Here is a 19,460-nt window from a genome sequence, read left to right as displayed (position 1 = left end):
AGGGGAAAGGCTCCCTCCGTGGAGACTCAGTGGTGGAGGACGTGCTGTCCTGCTGGGAAAGCTTTGCCAGGGAGAACCGAGCCAGGGCCCAAGGGAAGCGGGGGGCTGGTCTGACTGCACAGCATGTGCCCGCTCCGATGGCATCACAGGGAATGAGCTCATGGATCTCAGCCCTGCGGGGGAGAATACGCTCCGAGCTGCCTGGGACGGGCCCTTTAAGGTCATCACTCAGCGGAAGGAGGTGAACAATGCCGAGGCCAGAAGAAATTCTAGACAAGTTGGGCGTGGGGGGCATTACCTTACTACTGTGGATCTCACCAGGCTACTGGCAGGTGCCTTTGCACCCAGATGCCAGGCTGAAATCTGCCTTCACCACCCCATAGGGCTCTTTGAGCTCCTGATCCCACCCTTTGGCCTCAAGGGGGCGCCACCACCTGTCAGCGCCGGGGCGGGGGGGAGTTACTGGGGGGTGGCGGATTTTGCCCGGCGTACACGGATCATACCCGTGTCTTCAGCCCGACCGGGGAGGAACCTGTGTCCCAGCGAAGAGGGTGCTGGGCCGCCTGCAGGATTGCGGACTGACTATCAAGGCTGGAGAGTGTAAAGAGGGGGTGGCTGAGGAGTCGTACCTGGGTCACAGGGTGGGGAGCGGCTGTATATGGCCAGAACTGGCCAAGGGGGAAGCGCTCAGATATTGGCTCACTCCCCCAACCAAGAAGCAGGCCAGCCTTTATTGGGATGGCAGAGTACTACTGGAAATGTATATCCCTAGCGGCTTGCCACTCCCAGTGCCTGCCGTCCTTCTCAAGAGGGTGACAGCGCTGTGAACAGCCAAGGCCCTACCATTCTGAAATTCAGCTACTGGGCAAGGAGTGTGACCTGTCCATCCCCACTGGCTGGGATCTGAGTCCCAGCATCACTTGGCTGTGACTCAGTTTCCCCACCTGTGGACAGAGTCTCAGCCTTGCCCCAACGAGCACATTCCCCCAAGCCACAGGCAGCAGCTTCCTAGCCCCATCATTTGTGGTCAGGACTTGGGGGGAACTCTCTGGCTCTGGGAAGGGCCAGGACACTTGGGCATTAACTGGCCAGTTGGGAAGATTTTCCCAACAGCAGCACTGCAGGGAGCTGATCCTGCCCCCCCACCCTTTTTGTGCCCCTCTTGGGCCTCCCCATCTCAGGTAGATCCTTGCTACAGGCCCCTTGGCCAAGGGTTCAGACACCGCCCTCATGATTACATATTCACTGGGCACAAACTGAGCCAGGTCTAGCACACTGGGCCATGCAAGAGTCACCGCAGACCCTTGTTCCAGTGTCCTTGGACCCATTTCCCAGCCTGCTGTACAGGGTTAATAGAGTGTTTGCTCAGCGCACATCCTATGAATGGGCTACCCCAGCACAAGAGGGTTGAGAGCTGATGTTGCCCATTGCACCCGCACAAAGCCACAGGGACACTGCCCCCCCAAGGCTTGGGGAACTGGCATTCCTCTGGGCTGGGCCTTCACCAAGATAACTCTTTGGTGGTCCCATTTAAAGCCCATTTCATGAAGCCTCAGGCAGTACAGCCCCTGATGCTCTGTCTGCCGACGGATCTTACAACTCTGCCTCTTTGGGAATCCCTTTGGGTCTACCTGCATCGGCCGTCACTTCTGGTTTGAGTTTACTGAAATCCCATTTCTGGGGTGCCCCTGTGTGACCCCCTGTAAGTGACCCCCAACTTGGGCCAGTCACCCTTTGGCTCTGTCTCACAGCCAGGCCTACTAGGCACAAACTCATCGGCCAACCGGCCTGTGCTACGCAGATCCCTAGTCCGGTCTACTAGCCACATTTTCAGTGTGTGGGGCCATGGCTCATGGAATTGCTCTAATTGTATAAACCTTTCCCTGTAGTAAAAACAACGAGGAGTCCTTGTGGCACCCTAGAGACTAACAAATTTATTTGGGCGTAAGCTTTCATGGACTAGAACCCACTTCATCAGATGCACAGAGTGAAAAATACAGACAGCAGTATAAATATTACAGCACATGAAAAGATGGGAGTTGCCTTACCAAGGTGGGGGATCAGTAGTAACGAGGCTAATTCCTGAAGGACAATCCATCGCTCTCATAGACCTTGGGAGACAGGCCAGTCCTCGCTTACAGACAGCCCCCCAACCTGAAGCAAATACTCACCAGCAACTACACACCACACAACAAAAACACCAACCAGGAACCAATCCCTGCAACAAACTCCGTTGCCAACTCTGTCCGCATATCTTTTCAAGGGACACCATCAAATGACCTAACCACATCGGCCACACCATCAGGGGCTCGTTCACTGCACTTCTACCAATGTGATATATGCCATCACGTGCCAGCAATGCCCCTCTGCCATGTACATTGGCCAAACTTGACAGTCTCTACGCAAAAGAATAAATGGACACAAATCAGATGTCAAGAATTATAACATTCATAAACCAATCGGAGAACACTTCAACCTCCCTGGACACTCAATAACAGACCTAAAAGTGGCCATTCTTCAACAAAAAAACTTCAGAAACAGACTCCAACGAGAAACTGCAGAACTGGAATTAATTTGCAAACTTGACACCATCAAATTAGGCCTGAATAAAGACTGGCAGTGGCTGGGTCACTACAAAAAATAATTTTCCCTTTGTTAAAAGAAAAGGAGTACTTGTGGCACCTTAGAGACTAACCAATTTATTTGAGCATAAGCTTTGGTGAGCTACAGCTCACTTCATCGGATGCATTCAGTGGAAAATACAGTGGGGAGATTTATATACACAGAGAACATGAAACAATGGTGTTACTATACAGACTGTAAGGAGAGTGGTCAGGTAAGGTGAGCCTTTGTTGATACTCACACCTTCTTGTCAACTTGATTGCATTGGCTTCATTAGTACTACAAAAGTAATTTTCCTCCCTTGATATTCACCCCTTCCGGTCAACTGTTGAGAATAGGCCACTTCCACCTTAATTGAATTGGCCTCATTAGCACCGACACCCCCCACACACTTGGTAAGGCAATGCCCATCTTTTCATGTGCTATAATATTTATACTGCTGTCTGTATTTTTCACTCCATGCATCTGATGAAGTGGGGTTTTTACCCACGAAAGCTTATGCCCAAATACATATGTTCGTCTCTAAGGTGCCACAAGGATTCCTCGTTGTTTTTGCTGACTAACACAGCTACCCCTCTGAAATCTTTCCCTGTAGTGACATCGGCACCATTACACCATTTGGGGAGAATCACCCCCCCTTGGCCTGGTGCACGCCTCAAAACCTTTCCCGAGAAGCCGCCGGCGTCTGTGAACGGTTCCTCGTCCCTGGGGTCGTTTCTGTACGGCTCTGTTGCTTGGGGAGGGAGTACCGGGGGAAGAGTAGAGTTGGTGCAAACTTGTGCCAGGCCCGGCGGTAGGGATCAACGCCCCTCTCCCCCCCCATTGGTATCTAGGCGCCCTGCAGAACTGGCCTCCCATGGTTCCTCCCCACGTACTACCCCAGTGTAGGCCTCACGCTCTGCCTCAGCTCCAGACCCAGGTCATGCTGTGGCTGCGGCTTTCCCTGCTCTCCCTCTCGTTCGCGCTGGTTCTCACAGTCGGCCAGTTTCGGCTGTGGCAGCGGAAGTGGCATCACGCTCAGTGCCAGAGCTGGCGAACGGGGCCTGGCGGATGCCGCTGCTGCCACTGTTGTCTTTGGCATCTCTCAGACCCTGGCCTGGGGCTGGGCCCCAGTTCCTGTCCTGATCAGCGTTCCCCAGCCCTGCAGTCAGCTGTGCCTCGTTTAACGCCCTCTCCTTGCTCTGCTGTAGGGGAGGTGGGGGCTACACCCTTTTCTGGCTGGTTCCTTTGGCTAATCTTTTTATTGCTGCAAGTCATGGCTGGTGCGTTCAGTATCCCGTTGTCTCTGCAGGTTTCCCATTGAGCTGGGTGGGTTCCAGGCAGTCCTCAATGACCCATTCATACCCCACCCCAGACAATAACAAGACCCCGTGCTGCCCCAGGAGCAGCACTGTAACCCTCTGTACCCACTGGGGTGCAACGTCAAGGTGATTGTACAAGGGGCCCATAGACAGTTCATAGCGGTGTTACAGACAATTACACACATATCCTTTGGTGGGCTAGCCAGGCTGGGACTGGGGACTGGTTCCTCCCTGTGGTGGGCTGGCCAGGCTGGGAACGGGGGCTGGTTCCTCCCTGTGGTGGGCTGGCCAGGCTAGGACTGGGGGCCGGCTCCTCCATTTGGTGAGCTGACCGGGCTGAGATCGGAGGCCGGTTGCCTGCTTTGGTGGGCCGGCCAGGCTGGGATTGGGAGGGTTCCATGCAGGGCAGGCTGACAGCGGTCCGTCTCCCTGGCAGGTTTGGCGTAAATGTAAGATGCGCATCTTCACGGTGGCGCAGATGGACGATAACAGCATCCAGATGAAGAAGGACCTGACGACATTCCTGTACCACCTGCGCATCACGGCCGAGGTGGAGGTGGTGGAGATGGTGAGAGCCCTCGCGCAGCCCAGCCCCTCCCTGGCCCGGCCCCCTGGCCTTGTGGCTGGCCGCTGGCTTGTGCGTAGTCGCTGCCCTGAGAGGTGGGTGCGGAACTGCCCATGCCCAGCACTGGGGTCCCCAAAGGGCTGCAGGGGAAGGGCCGGCCAGGTGTTTCTGGGGGAACGGGGGGCACTTGCCCATGTGCCTGGTGTTCCAGGGCCCAGGGCTGTGCCTCAGGCTGAGCTGGGGGGCTGCGTGTGCCAAGCTCCCTCCCTGGGTGATGGCACGTCGTGTCCCTGCAGCATGAGAGCGACATCTCGGCCTACACCTACGAGAAGACCCTGGTGATGGAACAGCGCTCGCAGATCCTCAAGCAGATGCACCTCACCAAGACAGAGCGGGAGCGAGAGGTAACAGGGCTCCCTGGGTGAGGCCTCTGCCCGGGGCAGGCTGCCCCCCCAAAACACTGGGGCCTGCACCCCCACGGGGCAGCAGCTCTGCCGTGCCACCTGGGCCCTGTAAGCCATGGGGAGCTGCTAGTAACTGTGGTGCAGGCTTCCAGCAGCGACCCCCTGCCCCCCCCCCGGCCAGTCCTGAGCTCCCCCCAGCAGTGCCCCCACCGGCCAGTCCTGAGACCCCCCCAGCAGTGACCCCCCCTGGCCAGTCCTGAGCTCCCCCCCAGCAGTGACCTTCCCCGGCCAGTCCTGAGACCCCCGAGCAGTGCCCCTCCCGGCCAGTCCTGAGCTCCCCCCAGCAGTGACCCCCCCCCCGGGTCAGTCCTGAGACCCCGAGCAGTGACCCCCCCCCCGGGTCAGTCCTGAGCTCCCCCCAGCAGTGACCTTCCCCGGCCAGTCCTGAGACCCCGAGCAGTGACCCCCCCCGGGTCAGTCCTGAGCTCCCCCCAGCAGTGACCTTCCCCGGCCAGTCCTGAGACCCCGAGCAGTGACCCCCCCCCGGCCAGTCCTGAGCTCCCCCCAGCAGTGCCCCCACCGGCCAGTCCTGAGACCCCCCCAGCAGTGACCCCCCCTGGCCAGTCCTGAGCTCCCCCGCAGCAGTGACCTTCCCCGGCCAGTCCTGAGACCCCCGAGCAGTGCCCCCCCCGGCCAGTCCTGAGCTCCCCCCAGCAGTGACCCCCCCCCCGGGTCAGTCCTGAGCTCCCCCCAGCAGTGACCTTCCCCGGCCAGTCCTGAGACCCCCGAGCAGTGCCCCCCCCCGGCCAGTCCTGAGCTCCCCCCAGCAGTGACCCCCTCAGCCAGTCCTGGGGCCCCCCAGCAGTGACCCCCCCCGGTCAGTCCTGAGACCCCCCAGCAGTGCCCCTCCAGGCCAGTCCTGAGACCCCCCAGCAGTGACCCCCCCCAGTCAGTCCTGAGCTCCCCCCAGCAGTGACCCCCTCCCCGGGTCAGTCCTGAGACCCCCGAGCAGTGACCCCCCCCGGCCAGTCCTGAGCTCCCCCCAGCAGTGACCTTCCCCGGCCAGTCCTGAGACCCCCGAGCAGTGTCCCCCCCCGGCGTCAGTCCTGAGCTCCCCCCAGCAGTGACCCCCCCCGGGCCAGTCCTGAGCGCCCCCCCAGCAGTGACCCCCCGGCCAGTCCTGAGGCCCCTGAGCAGTGACCTTCCCCGGCCAGTCCTGAGCGCCCCACAACAGTGACCTCCACCCAGCCAGCCCTGAGCTCCCCCCAGCAGTGACCCCCCACAGCCAGCCTTGTGCTCCCCTCAGCAGTGACCCCCCTGGCCAGACCTGAGCTCCTCAGCAGTGACCCCCTGCCCCACCAAACCAGACCTGAACTCTTTTCCCTCTGGCCAGCCTTGAGCTGCCCTCGGCTGTGCCCCCACAGTGACCCCCATCACCGGGTGGGGCAGGAACGGAGTAGCTCAAGTGGGCTCTGTGCTGAGCTCGCTCCCCACTGAGATCCCAGCTGGATGCACCCTGCAGGGACCCCTGGTGTCTGGCCTGTGGCAAGCTGGGTTTGCACAATGGGCTCCCATCTCCATCCCTCCCCACGCAGATCCAGAGCATCACGGACGAGTCTCGCGGCTCCATCCGGCGCAAGAACCCTGCCAACACCCGGCTGCGGCTGAGCGTCCCAGAGGAGCAGGTGGGCGACAGTGAGGAGAAGCCGGAGGAGGAGGTAAGGCTGCATGCTGGGGGGCCAAGCCCCACAGGATGGGGAGCTGGGGGGCTGATGCTGCAGAACTGGGGGGAGCAAGCACCTGAAAGGGGGCCAAGTGCTGGAGCATCAGGGGGCACTATGGAGGCAGTGAACAGCAGGGTGGGGCTGAGTACTGCAGGGTGGGGGCTGGCAGGGCCAAGTGCTGCAGGGTGAGGGGTCTGGGGCTGGCAGGGCCAAGTGACATGGGCCTGGGGCACCATGGGTGAGGCAGGATGGGGGGCTGGGAAGACCCCTCCCGGCCTGCTTCCCTGCTCGCTCTCACCCATTCCCTCTGCAGGTGCAGCTCATCCACGATAAGAATGCCACGGCCTTCTCCAGCAGGCCCCAGTCGCCCGGTGATGAGGTGGAGACAGCCCCTGAGAAGGTGCATCTCACCTGGACCAAGGAAAAGTCTGTTGCGGAGAAGAACAAGAGCAAGAGCCCCGTCAGCCCCGAAAGCATCAAGGACTTCTTCAACATGAAGCCGTAAGTTGGCCCTGGGGTGGCCCCCGGCACCCTGCACTGCACCCCCTGTTAGACACTGGTCCCCAGCCGAGCCAGGCAGCCTGCTCAGCGGGCCTGTCCCAGGCAGCGTTGGCCTGGGCCTGCCTGTGTCCGTGCTGGAGCCGAGCCAGGGAGCTGGTGCACGGAGGCCGGGGAGCTCCTGGAGACCAGCACAGCGCTGTGCCCAAGGTGGCAGAAGTGGGAGCTGAGCAGTGAATGGGAGCTGGTGCTCCAGGGGGTGGGGCGAGGCCGGACGGTGCTGACGAGCTCTCTCTCTCTTTCCCCCGTGCTGCCGGCAGGGAGTGGGAGAACCTGTAAGTCTGAGTTGTGTGTGTGTGTCCCGTGTCCCGGCGCGGAGGGGAGCAGGAGGGGGCTGCGGGATCCTGCCACTCCAGTGCCAAGTCTGCGCCCCACATCGCCCCCTGCTGGGGGCCTTCGCCTGCCCCACACATCACCCCCTGCCAGGGATCCTCGCCTGCCCCACACACCTCCCCTTGCCACAGGGCTCTCACCTGCCCCACATACCACCCCTGCTGGGGGAGCCTCGCCTGCCCCACACAGCACCTCCTGCCAACAGGGGGAAGAGACTGAACCTGCCTGGCTGAGCCTGGTCAGAGCCCCAGGACTGGCTAGTGCCCCAGGCTTGCCCCATGGGCAGGGGCAGCAAGGGCCAGCGTTGCCTCGGGCACCTCTTGAGAAGTGCAGGAGTTGCTTGTTCTTAGCAGGTCTCCTTCCTGGGTCTGAGACAGCTGTGTGGGCGGGGCTTTCTGTGCCCCTCCCCGTCTGACACAGCTGTGTGGGCGGGGCTTTCGGTGCCCCTCCCCCAGCTGACACACCTGTGTGGGCGGGGCTTTCGGTGCCCCTCCCCCAGCTGAGACACCTGTGTGGGTGGGGCTTTCGGTGCCCCTCCCCCAGCTGACACACCTGTGTGGGCGGGGCTTTCGGTGCCCCTCCCCCAGCTGACACACCTGTGTGGGCGGGGCTTTCTGCGCCCCCTACACCACCACCAGCTGTAAGGGTCTGGGGCCCTGCCCTGCCCCCTGAGCCTGCCCGCCCGTTTCTCCTCCAGGAACCAGTCCAATGTGCGGAGGATGCACACAGCCGTCAAGCTTAACGAGGTCATTGTCAAGAAGTCGCAGAACGCCAAGCTGGTCCTGCTGAACATGCCAGGCCCACCCCGCAACCGGAAGGGGGATGAGAACTGTATCCTTTGCTGGCTGCCGGCAGCTGCAAACCCAGCCACGTGGCCAGGCCAGTGTCTGCGGCACATAAGTGTCTGTGGGCTGGAAGGCCCTGGCTGGGACAGGTCCTGCCCTGCAGGTCGCCTGCCAGAGGGCCCCGTCTTCCTGCCGTGGGTGTTGCTGGCTCTGGGCGGCGGGACCCTAAGGCCCTGGCTGAGTGCGGCTGAAGGGGGAGCCCAGGCCTGGTGGGCAGGGGATGCTAGGGATGTGGGGCTGCCCCAGTGGCACCTCCCTGCCCTGCCCGATGCCTCCTCCCACCCGCCAGCAGCTGGGGTAGCGCCATCAAACCATGGCAGTAGCTGCCCACTCCCACCGCTTGGCAGCTTCTCCCACCCTCCCCAGCTCCAGCCTCGCTAGGCTGGTGAGACAGGCTGGGCCAGGGGGCTGCGGCTGGGCCCAGCCGGCGCCTGCCGACATTGGAAGCACCCACCCCTGGGCATTTCAGCCAGGAGCACCGCGCCCCGTGCTGGGAAGAGCAGCGCCATGTGCCAGCCAGGACAGACTGCAGCCCTACTGCTGGGAGCCGGGGGCTAGGCTCTGGGCGGGTGTGGGGCAGGGCCCAGGTGCTCGATGTGGAGCCGTGCCCGTGTTCTGGCTGACTGGCAGAGCCACACACAGACAGCGGGGGGGGGGCGGGCCCAGAGTGACACCCACACAGACAGCGGGGGGGCGGGCCCACAGTGACACCCACACACACAGCCGGGGGGCGGGCCCAGAGTGACACCCACATAGACAGCCGGGGGGCGGGCCCAGAGTGACACCCACACAGACAGCCGGGGGGCGGGCCCAGAGTGACACCCACACAGACAGCCGGGGGGCGGGCCCACAGTGACACCCACACACACAGCGGGGGGGGCGGGCCCACAGTGACACCCACACAGACAGCGGGGGGAGGGCCCACAGTGACACCCACACACACAGCCGGGGGGGCGGGCCCAGCATGACACCCACACAGACAGCGGGGGGCGGGCCTAGAGTGACACCCACACAGACAGCGGGGGGGCGGGCCCAGAGTGACACCCACACAGACAGCCGGGGGGCGGGCCCACAGTGACACCCACACAGACAGCGGGGGGGGCGGGCCCACAGTGACACCCACACAGACAGCCGGGGGGGGCGGGCCCAGAGTGACACCCACACAGACAGCGGGGGGGCGGGCCCACAGTGACACCCACACAGACAGCCGGGGGGACGGGCCCAGAGTGACACCCACACAGACAGCGGGGGGGGCGGGCCCAGAGTGACACCCACACAGACAGCGGGGGGCGGGCCCACAGTGACACCCACACAGACAGCGGGGGGGCGGGCCCAGAGTGAAACCCACACACACAGCCGGGGGGGCGGGCCCAGAGTGACACCCACACAGACAGCCGGGGGGCGGGCCCACAGTGACACCCACACACACAGCGGGGGGGCGGGCCCACAGTGACACCCACACAGACAGCGGGGGGAGGGCCCACAGTGACACCCACACACACAGCCGGGGGGGCGAGCCCAGCGTGACACCCACACAGACAGCGGGGGGCGGGCCTAGAGTGATACCCACACAGACAGCGGGGGGGCGGGCCCAGAGTGACACCCACACAGACAGCCGGGGGGCGGGCCCACAGTGACACCCACACACACAGCCGGGGGGGCGGGCCCAGAGTGACACCCACACACACAGCCGGGGGGCGGGCCCACAGTGACACCCACACAGACAGCGGGGGGGGCGGGCCCAGAGTGACACCCACACAGACAGCGGGGGGGGCGGGCCTAGAGTGACACCCACACAGACAGCGGGGGGGGGGCGGGCCCAGAGTGACACCCACACAGACAGCCGGGGGGCGGGCCCACAGTGACACCCACACACACAGCGGGGGGGCGGGCTCACAGTGACACCCACACAGACAGCGGGGGGAGGGCCCACAGTGACACCCACACACACAGCCGGGGGGGCGGGCCCAGCGTGACACCCACACAGACAGCCGGGGGGCGGGCCCACAGTGACACCCACACAGACAGCGGGGGGGCGGGCCCACAGTGACACCCACACAGACAGCCGGGGGGACGGGCCCAGAGTGACACCCACACAGACAGCGGGGGGGGCGGGCCCAGAGTGACACCCACACAGACAGCGGGGGGCGGGCCCACAGTGACACCCACACAGACAGCGGGGGGGCGGGCCCAGAGTGAAACCCACACACACAGCCGGGGGGGCGGGCCCAGAGTGACACCCACACAGACAGCCGGGGGGCGGGCCCACAGTGACACCCACACACACAGCCGGGGGGGGCGGGCCCACAGTGACACCCACACACACAGCCGGGGGGCGGGCCCACAGTGACACCCACATAGACAGCCGGGGGGCGGGCCCAGCGTGACACCCACACAGACAGCCGGGTGGCGGGCCCACAGTGACACCCACACAGACAGCCGGGGGGCGGGCCCACAGTGACACCCACACACACAGCCGGGGGGGCGGGCCCACAGTGACACCCACACAGACAGCGGGGGGGCGGGCCCAGAGTGACACCCACACAGACAGCCGGGGGGAGGGCCCAGAGTGACACCCACACACACAGCCGGGGGGGGCGGGCCCAGAGTGACACCCACACAGACAGCGGGGGGGAGGGCCCACAGTGATACCCACACAGACAGCGGGGGGGCGGGCCCAGAGTGACACCCACACAGACAGTGGGGAGGGGCGGGCCCACAGTGACACCCACACAGACAGCCGGGGGGCGGGCCCACAGTGACACCCACACACACAGCCGGGGGGCGGGCCCACAGTGACACCCACACAGACAGCCGGGGGGTGGGCCCAGCGTGACACCCACACAGACAGCCGGGGGGCGGGCCCACAGTGACACCAACACAGACAGCCGGGGGGCGGGCCCACAGTGACACCCACACACACAGCCGGGGGGCGGGCCCACAGTGACACCCACACAGACAGCGGGGGGGCGGGCCCACAGTGACACCCACACAGACAGCGGGGGGGGCGGGCCCACAGTGACACCCACACACACAGCCGGGGGGTCGGGCCCAGAGTGACACCCACACAGACAGCGGGGGGGCGGGCCTAGAGTGACACCCACACAGACAGCGGGGGGGGGCGGGCCCAGAGTGACACCCACACAGACAGCCGGGGGGCGGGCCCACAGTGACACCCACACACACAGCCGGGGGGGCGGGCCCACAGTGACACCCACACAGACAGCAGGGGGGCGGGCCCACAGTGACACCCACACACACAGCCGGGGGGCGGGCCCACAGTGACACCCACACAGACAGCTGGGGGGCGGGCCCAGCATGACACCCACACAGACAGCCGGGGGGCGGGCCCACAGTGACACCCACACAGACAGCCGGGGGGGCGGGCCCACAGTGACACCCACACACACAGCCGGGGGGGCGGGCCCACAGTGACACCCACACAGACAGCGGGGGGGCGGGCCCAGAGTGACACCCACACAGACAGCCGGGGGGAGGGCCCAGAGTGACACCCACACAGACAGCGGGGGGGCGGGCCCAGAGTGACACCCACACAGACAGCCGGGGGGCGGGCCCACAGTGACACCCACACACACAGCCGGGGGGCGGGCCCACAGTGACACCCACACAGACAGCGGGGGGGAGGGCCCAGAGTGACACCCACACACACAGCCGGGGGGCGGGCCCACAGTGACACCCACACAGACAGCGGGGGGGCGGGCCCAGAGTGACACCCACACAGACAGCGGGGGGGAGGGCCCACAGTGACACCCACACAGACAGTGGGGAGGGGCGGGCCCAGAGTGACACCCACCCCCCCACACACACACAGAGAACTGGGGGCGCGCCCACAGCCCCATTCCCCCCCACAGAGCCGGGGGTGCGCCCACAGAGAGACACACACCCACACACACAGCCGGGGGCAGGCCCACAGCGGGACACACACCCACACACACACACACCCACACACACACACACTCACACACACAGAGCCGGGGGTGCGCCCACAGAGAGACACACACCCACACACACACACACCCACACACACACTCACACACTCACACACACACACACACCCACACACACACTCACACACACACACACACAGAGCCGGGGGTGCGCCCACAGAGAGACACACACCCACACACACAGCCGGGGGCAGGCCCACAGCGGGACACACACCCACACACCCACACCCACACCCACACACACACAGAGCCGGGGGTGCGCCCACAGCGGGACACACACACACACACACACTCACACACACACAGCCGGGGGTGCATGCCCCCTGCCCCCCATCAGTTTCGAGCAGCCCCGGCTCCAGCCGCCCCCAGCTGCCCCAGTCCCTGCCCGCGCCCCCCCCCCGCCCCCCGGCGGGCCCAGTGCGGCCTCGCTGATTGGTGGAGGCCTCTGAGAGCGGCGCTAACTCAGCCAATCAGTGGTCCAGGGCCCTGGGCAGGGCAGGGGCTCTGCCGGCCTGGGGGGGTCACGCAGGCAGCCCCCGCCGCCCCGTGCGCGAAGCCCCGGCCGCGGCCCCTCCCGTGCCAGGGTCGGGCAGGTCCCGAGGGGCGGGGCGCGCCGGCCCCGGGCATTAGCCCAGGGCTTCCCGGGGCCTGGGGCTCCGGCCCTCGGCGGCCCGGCCAAGCCAGCCTGGCAGGCCCTGAGCCTGCCCGCCGCCCCGGCCTCTGGCGGGCCCAGCGATGGGGCCCGATGCGGGGTCCGGTTTCCGCCTTGACGGCCCCGCCCTGCAGACATGGAGTTCCTGGAGGTGCTGACGGAGCACCTGGACCGGGTCATGCTGGTGCGCGGAGGGGGCCGGGAAGTCATCACCATCTACTCCTGAAACACGACTGCTGCCTGAAGTTACTGTGCCCCCGAGAGACCCCCCCACCGACCTCTTTGCGCCTGGCTCCCGGGGGGCAGGAGGGCGGTCCCGCTCGTGCTTGGTGCTCAGAGACTTTGCCGTGCCCCCACCCGCTCCATTCGAACTGCAGCCCCAGAGGTTCCAGGAGCAACCAGCACCCGCGCCGCTGTCCCCCATCGCTCCGGCACAGCCCTGCGGTGGCTGTTGATGTAGAAATAGAGACGGGAGCCCCAGCCCCAGCCCCAGGGCCTGCAGCATTTTGCCACCGCCCCGGCCTCCGTGCGGGGCAGGAAGCGGGGCTGGCCAGGCTCTCAGTCAGTGCTTCCTTGGAGCCCCCGGAGGGCTGGCGTGGGTGCACCGGCCCCTCGGGACTAGGCTCTCCACCCCTCGCTCTGCTACATTAGGACACGCTGAGGTTTGTGGGACACGTCTGCTGCCCTGCCCCGCCTGCTGACGTGTCCTTTGGCGCCTGGGCGCCTGGGCCAGGCCACCGCATGCTCGCCTCGCCAGCCGCGCCTCACCCCACCGCTCACACGTGCCCTGCAGTGCCAGCCACAGGCCCCTCGCCAAGTAGGCTCAGCAGAGCGCAGCCCCTGCCGCTGCCCGCTGCCGGAGCCTGGGAACCACAGCCAGGCTCTGCGGCCCCCGGGCGCTGGTTCGGACGGACGAGTGCTGCGCGGGGAAGAGGCAGGTCCTGCAGACGTCGGCGCGAAGGACAGCGCCACGCTGCCCTTGTCGTGAGGCCACCTGGATGTGCCGGCTGGGTGAGAGGGGCCTGGCAGGGGCTGCATCCCGGCGCGGGAGGGGGTAGCGGGGACATGGACTTCAAGTGTTTCTCCTTCACCCCACCCCCCGCTCAGCACAGGGGCGCGCGGCTGCATCAGGGTGTGGCCTGGTTCCATCCCTGCTGCAGGGCCTGGGCACTGCCGGGCGCGCTCCCTGCACGCTGCCCACACGCGCCGCCCAGCCCTGGGAACGCAGGGGCGCGCGTCTGGCCCGGGCCCTGCCCGGCCACGCTGCCCAGCAGCTCCTGGCGGGAGGCCTGCGGCCTGTGTCCCTCCCCCCCCATGCACGAAGAGCTGGAACGCAGCCTCCCTGGGCCCCTGCTGCAGCCTTGTGCCCCCTGCGTCCCCTCCCCCACGGCAACCTCCTCAAGGCCATCTTGCTGCTTCAGGGGCTGCTGGGTGAAGACCGCAGGCACTGAAAGTTTATAAATATGCAAATCAGCTCAATCCCCCCCCCTGCCCCCCGTCCCAGCAGCAGGGGACTGACACTCCACATCTGGGATGCAGCCTCCCCAGGTCACATGGGCCCACGAGCAGCTCTGCAAGGAGCCCGGCTGCACCCGCGCACATGGCTGTGGGCTTGTTTGGACACGTCAAACCTTGGTCCCAGCCCCCCCCGACCCCCCTCAGCATCTCTCACTTTACTGAGAAACTGGGGCGCTTTTAACCAATGTGAATAGTTCTAGGAACCGCAGTGGGCATGGAGGCCGGGAGGGCAGAGGGCTCGCCCAGCCCGGGCGCCTGCCCAGCTGTATATAATGTACATAATATTGTATGTGTATTTTTAAAGTGATCATATTTATGTTCATAGACCCAGATGAAGAATAGAGAGGGAGATCTAGCTCTATGCTGAGAGATGCAAGGAGTCGCTAGCGCCAGTGAATTCTGGCTCCAGCTTTTAGACTCCGTCTGGGGCCCAGGCCCAAGGGCTCCAAGGTTTTGCTGAGGCTGCTCCCTCTGGAGAGGGCGGCTTTTCCTTGTCGCTCACGTGCAGGGGTGAAGGCTGCAGCGTCCCTGGCCTATGGCACGTCCCGGGGGGAGGGCCAGCTCGTGGGGTCATTCTCTTTGAATTTTGCTGCTTAGTCTTTTCAGGGAAAAGAAGTTACAGAATTTTCTGAACTTGCTTCACAGCAGACTTGAGCTTCCAATTTGAGTGCAGCCTGCTCCGGCGGGCCCTCTCCCCAAGCCGAGAGGGAGCAGCTTTACCACTCAGACGTGTGGCCCAGAGCTGATCCCAGCCCACCTCTTCTTAGCCGCCATAAACTCCACCCGTTACAGCGCTGGGAATGGGCCCGTGCAGATCACCACTGGGGCAGCCCTGTACCTTCTGCAGGTGGGAGATGGCAGTTCAGAGGCCCATGGCTTGATGCAAGTAAGGGCTAATGGCCACAGCTGACATGTCTCGTACAATGAATCCCCTTGGAGAAGGCAGCTGGGCCCCTTCTCACAGACAGCGCTGGCTCCCCATAGCCCCCCTTCCTTTCCTCTCATGCTGCCCTTGCTCATTGCTCTCTAGGGAAGAGCATCCAGTGACCAGCAGCTGCTCCCACAGAGGTGCCAGCCCTCAACTTCCTTCCCACTGAAGCTGCGACAGACGGAACAAGGTCTTCTGTAGGCACCTGCCCTAAATCCTCCTCCAGTGGGCCCTTGGCATCACCCCCCCCTTCCAGCCCCAGCACTGGCCCCATGGGGAATGAGGGGAGGGCAGTGGAGCAGGAAGCAATTCTCCACTTAGTGATGCTGACCTGGCTGAAGCTCCCTGCTCACAATCCAGCATCTGCTCACCTAGGCCAGGTTTTGGTGATGGCCCCAGCCCTCGCTGCATTTGTTGCTATGCCCCTTGAGCCCTGGCTCCCTCAAAGTGCCACCCCCCAGCAGCAGTTCAGGCACAACCCGTCATAGCCAGACTGCTTGGAAAAATGCAGCTCTGCGTACAGCAGCATTATTCGGTGCAGCAGCTCCGGCTTCAAACCCTGGCAAGGGATGGGTGCCTGCTGCAGCGGCCACACGCTGCTAATGGGGAATCGACGCCAAGGTGAAGCTGAGCTATTCCCAGAGCCAGAGCACTGAGCCCAACTCCCGGCTGGAAGTCAGCGATGCAGGGGCCCAGCCCGACACTGGACAATTAATGGCCAGCAGCTCTGCTGAGCACAGAGCAGCTCTGCTGAGCGCCTCAGCCCCAAGAACACTTTTAGATGAACAGGCAGGTGTCTGCTTGGAGGAAGGTTTCCTTACGCTTGGGTCAGGGGCTGATGGAGGGCCAGCCGCACAGCAAGAGCTAGGGCTGGTTAGTGGCTGCTGTGAGAAGACCCCATCAGCCAGACACTCCCCATGGCTTGGCTTTCACACCATTCAGTAGCAGCAAGGTTCCTAAGAGCACAGACTGATCCCAGGGCTGGAAGTCGTAGATCTTACTTGCAAAACTCTGCTTTGGCTTTTGCTGCTGCCTGCAGGCCTCAAAGCTGCCCTGACCTGCTCCTGCTGCCTTCCTCTCCTTTCCTGGCCCCAGTGCTGTCCCCCTCCCTCAGTGCAGATGCCCTTCAATCCTGACTCTTTCCCTGTAATCAGGACTTAACAGTTCTTGTCTCATGATTCCTCTAGTGCGAACCACCTGCAGCATCGAGCTCACCCTTGGGCACGTGTCACACCCTGGCCCCATCACTGATCCCTGCTCTGCTGCCTGCACTCCCTCGTGGCAGTGGAAACCCTAGTGCAGACAGGTGCCGGCACCCGTTTAAGCAAAGCATCCATTAGACCAGCTCAGAGCAGGCTACAGCCACTGCTCAAAACAGCAACGGCAGCCAGGGCCCCTCCCTCCCTCATCCTGGAAAGCCAGGACTCCAACGGTGCTGGTGGGCAGTACTCAGCCCCCTCTTGGCAAGTTACCACATTGAGACAGTGAAAGGCAAAGGAGCCCCCTTCCCCCGCCCTAGCTCAGCAAGACCAGCGCTAGTCTCTGAACACACATGTGCATTGTTGCCTCTCAGAACCACTGCCTGGCCAAACTCCTTGGGGGCAAGCAGAGGGTGATGTTTCCACAGCACACCCCCACGCCTGGGGCTGGAGGGGGCCAGTTTTAGCAGACAGCACTGCATGTTAGTTTACAAACCCAGCTCTGCCCCAGCACGTTTGGCCTCTGTGAGTATGCAGCTCCCTCTGGAGCACCCTTCCACTGTTCCGTCTTGGGAAAGACACAGTGTCCTGTGGTAGAAACCTGAGTCTCTTTCTGGCACATGTGGAGACAGTTCAGGGTTTTCAGGGCAGGCAGGAAGGTCTTGACCCATGAGGCTTGTTTTACAGAGAGCCCTTGTATGCAGCTGCAAGGATGAGCACAGCCCCTCCACCTCCATCAGAGCAGAGCAGGCTCTTTGTGCAAGGCTCGGGCCCCTGCTCAGGCAACTACTCTAGCCAGAGCAGAGGAAAGCTCATCAGTTCCTCAGAAGTTAAAATGGGGGCAACCTCCATTCCCAGCCCCCTTCCAGCAGTTCATTACCTGGCCTCCCAGTGCAAGCTGGTGGGTTATGCGCAGTCCAGGTATTCCCTGGTACAGGTTACAAACCATTTGAGAGCGTGTTTACAGATGTAGGCAGAGGCTGCACTGGGCAACGGTGTTCATAGTCACTTGAAGAGCAGGAAGGATGGATACTGCTTAGGGTACAACAGTTGCACTACAAGAGTCAAGACTCCCCGCTGTATGGCAGCACTGACACGTCGTAGTGGAAGGATCCAGAGGTCTGAGGTTTTGTTGGTTGCAAAACACTTTTCTGTGCTACATGTGCAATATATTTGTTATGAATGTTACCACAACAAAGTCAATTCATTAAATAAACTTTATAGTCACTGTACCTAGATGTTTTACATCCATTCCAATGACTTTTATTCTGAGTGCAATATTTCAATAGACATGTAGTGACCTAGTATGCTTTGTGTTTTAAAGAATCTCTATGCAGAGCAATGCAAAGACGTTTAAACGGTGTAAATAAAATAGGTTGCAAACCAAAAGAAGAGGAATAGGCTTGCATTTAATTTCTATGCGAGTGTTTCAGTATTCTGTATTGGGCCTCCTCAATATCACCCCCCTGTGTTCGCTGTGGATATTAACAGAGGAGTGACTCCTCACTTGTTGAATGCTCCTGTTAATGCTTTACAGCTTTTATTGTATTAATTTTTTAGACTCCTGTCTGCACAAAATGCAATAAAGTGATTTGACTGCACCCTTCACCGCATGCGGTGGGGAATTTTCACTCGTTTTTGGAGGCTGCAGCACATGACCAATGCTTCACTAGTTTCCAGGGGGCAGCTGCATGCCTGGTAGCAGGAACCAGAGGGGCTCGCAGGAATAGCAGCCTGGAGAGAGAACTTTGGGACATTTGAAATGACCCTCACTGATACCACTAGCCTCCCCCTTCTCCCTCACATGCTGCAATGAATGCCATCTATCGCCCAACAGGGGCACCTTCCCTTCAACATGGTCAAATCCAGATAAGGCATCTAACAGAATGAGGCATAAGGGGCTGCAGGAGGAGAAGCCTGCATACAATGCATCCAGCCTAACGTTTTTAGAGCACTAACCTGCGTGCACTTACCCTCCACGGAGAAGGTGGAAAACCTTGGTTTTGTCAGTCTGAGGAGGGGGCCAATGAGAGGGCTCATTCATATTTAATTCTGGTCAGCCCAAAACCAGTAGTAAACATAAACCGAGAAAGTCCAGGGTTTTAATGCAACCGGGACTAGCAGCTTATGATTCAAAAAGGGCTTTAATATTTGTACAATGAACAGCACCTGCAATGACATGAGTTCAGGCTCAAGGGGAACACACTGCAGCGTGTTTAGTGCTCCACGCACAGCACTGAAAGCGAGAAAACCTTTGGAGCCCTCTTTCTGTGGGCTCAGACAAGTTGTCTGTAGGTGCAGATAACGCATCTTCCAATGCCCTATGTTTAGTTCCCCAGCAGGGTACTGGGAGCCTCCAAACTGCCGTGACACCCATTCACTCTCTGCTGAGAAGTGGGAACAGACCAATGGTTTCTACAGAGTGGCAATGTGAATTCAGGAGTTCACAGGGATGTGTGAGGATAAATGCTTAAAAAGCACTTGAAAGTCCTAAGCAGGAGAATCTGAGACAAGCACATACCCTCCCCCACCTCATGCAGTAGGATTACAGTCAGGTGCAAGAGCGAGCTTTCACACTTTCTCCTTGGCATCCGGCACCGGCCAGTGTCTGCAGGCTTGTGGATGCAGGGGAAAAAGCCCAGAATAGCTACAGCTGAACAGCTCTCTGTGTGGACATTGTTATCCCATGCTGACAGTGGATCAAGCTAAATTACAGAAAGGTACTCCAGCCACCTGAGAGTAAGTGAGGAATAGCTACTGGTTTTCATTCTACACCCTAGCTATTTCTCACTAGCTTCCCTGGGAACTCCCTGGGTAGACAAGCCATAAGGCAGGTGACCTGA

The 19,460-nt window shown here is 62.1% G+C and overlaps 1 protein-coding gene across 1 annotated transcript in view; it reads left to right on the top strand.

Annotated features, from left to right (window-relative positions):
* Positions 1-13,198, top strand: part of SLC12A5 (solute carrier family 12 member 5) — a 111,408-nt gene extending 98,210 nt beyond the window's left edge. The window contains exons 20-26 of the mRNA XM_077831827.1: positions 4,360-4,491; positions 4,785-4,892; positions 6,488-6,610; positions 6,930-7,117; positions 7,435-7,449; positions 8,205-8,338; positions 13,107-13,198. Of these exons, the coding sequence (XP_077687953.1) occupies positions 4,360-4,491; positions 4,785-4,892; positions 6,488-6,610; positions 6,930-7,117; positions 7,435-7,449; positions 8,205-8,338; positions 13,107-13,198 (792 nt within the window). The remainder of the gene's footprint in view (positions 1-4,359; positions 4,492-4,784; positions 4,893-6,487; positions 6,611-6,929; positions 7,118-7,434; positions 7,450-8,204; positions 8,339-13,106) is intronic.
* Positions 13,199-19,460: the final 6,262 nt, after the last annotated feature.

This window comes from Eretmochelys imbricata, chromosome 13 (assembly GCF_965152235.1).
Source record: "Eretmochelys imbricata isolate rEreImb1 chromosome 13, rEreImb1.hap1, whole genome shotgun sequence".
NCBI classification, from domain to species: domain Eukaryota; kingdom Metazoa; phylum Chordata; order Testudines; family Cheloniidae; genus Eretmochelys; species Eretmochelys imbricata.
Note: the sequence above shows the minus strand (reverse complement) of the source record. Positions and strands in the feature narration are given on the sequence as shown.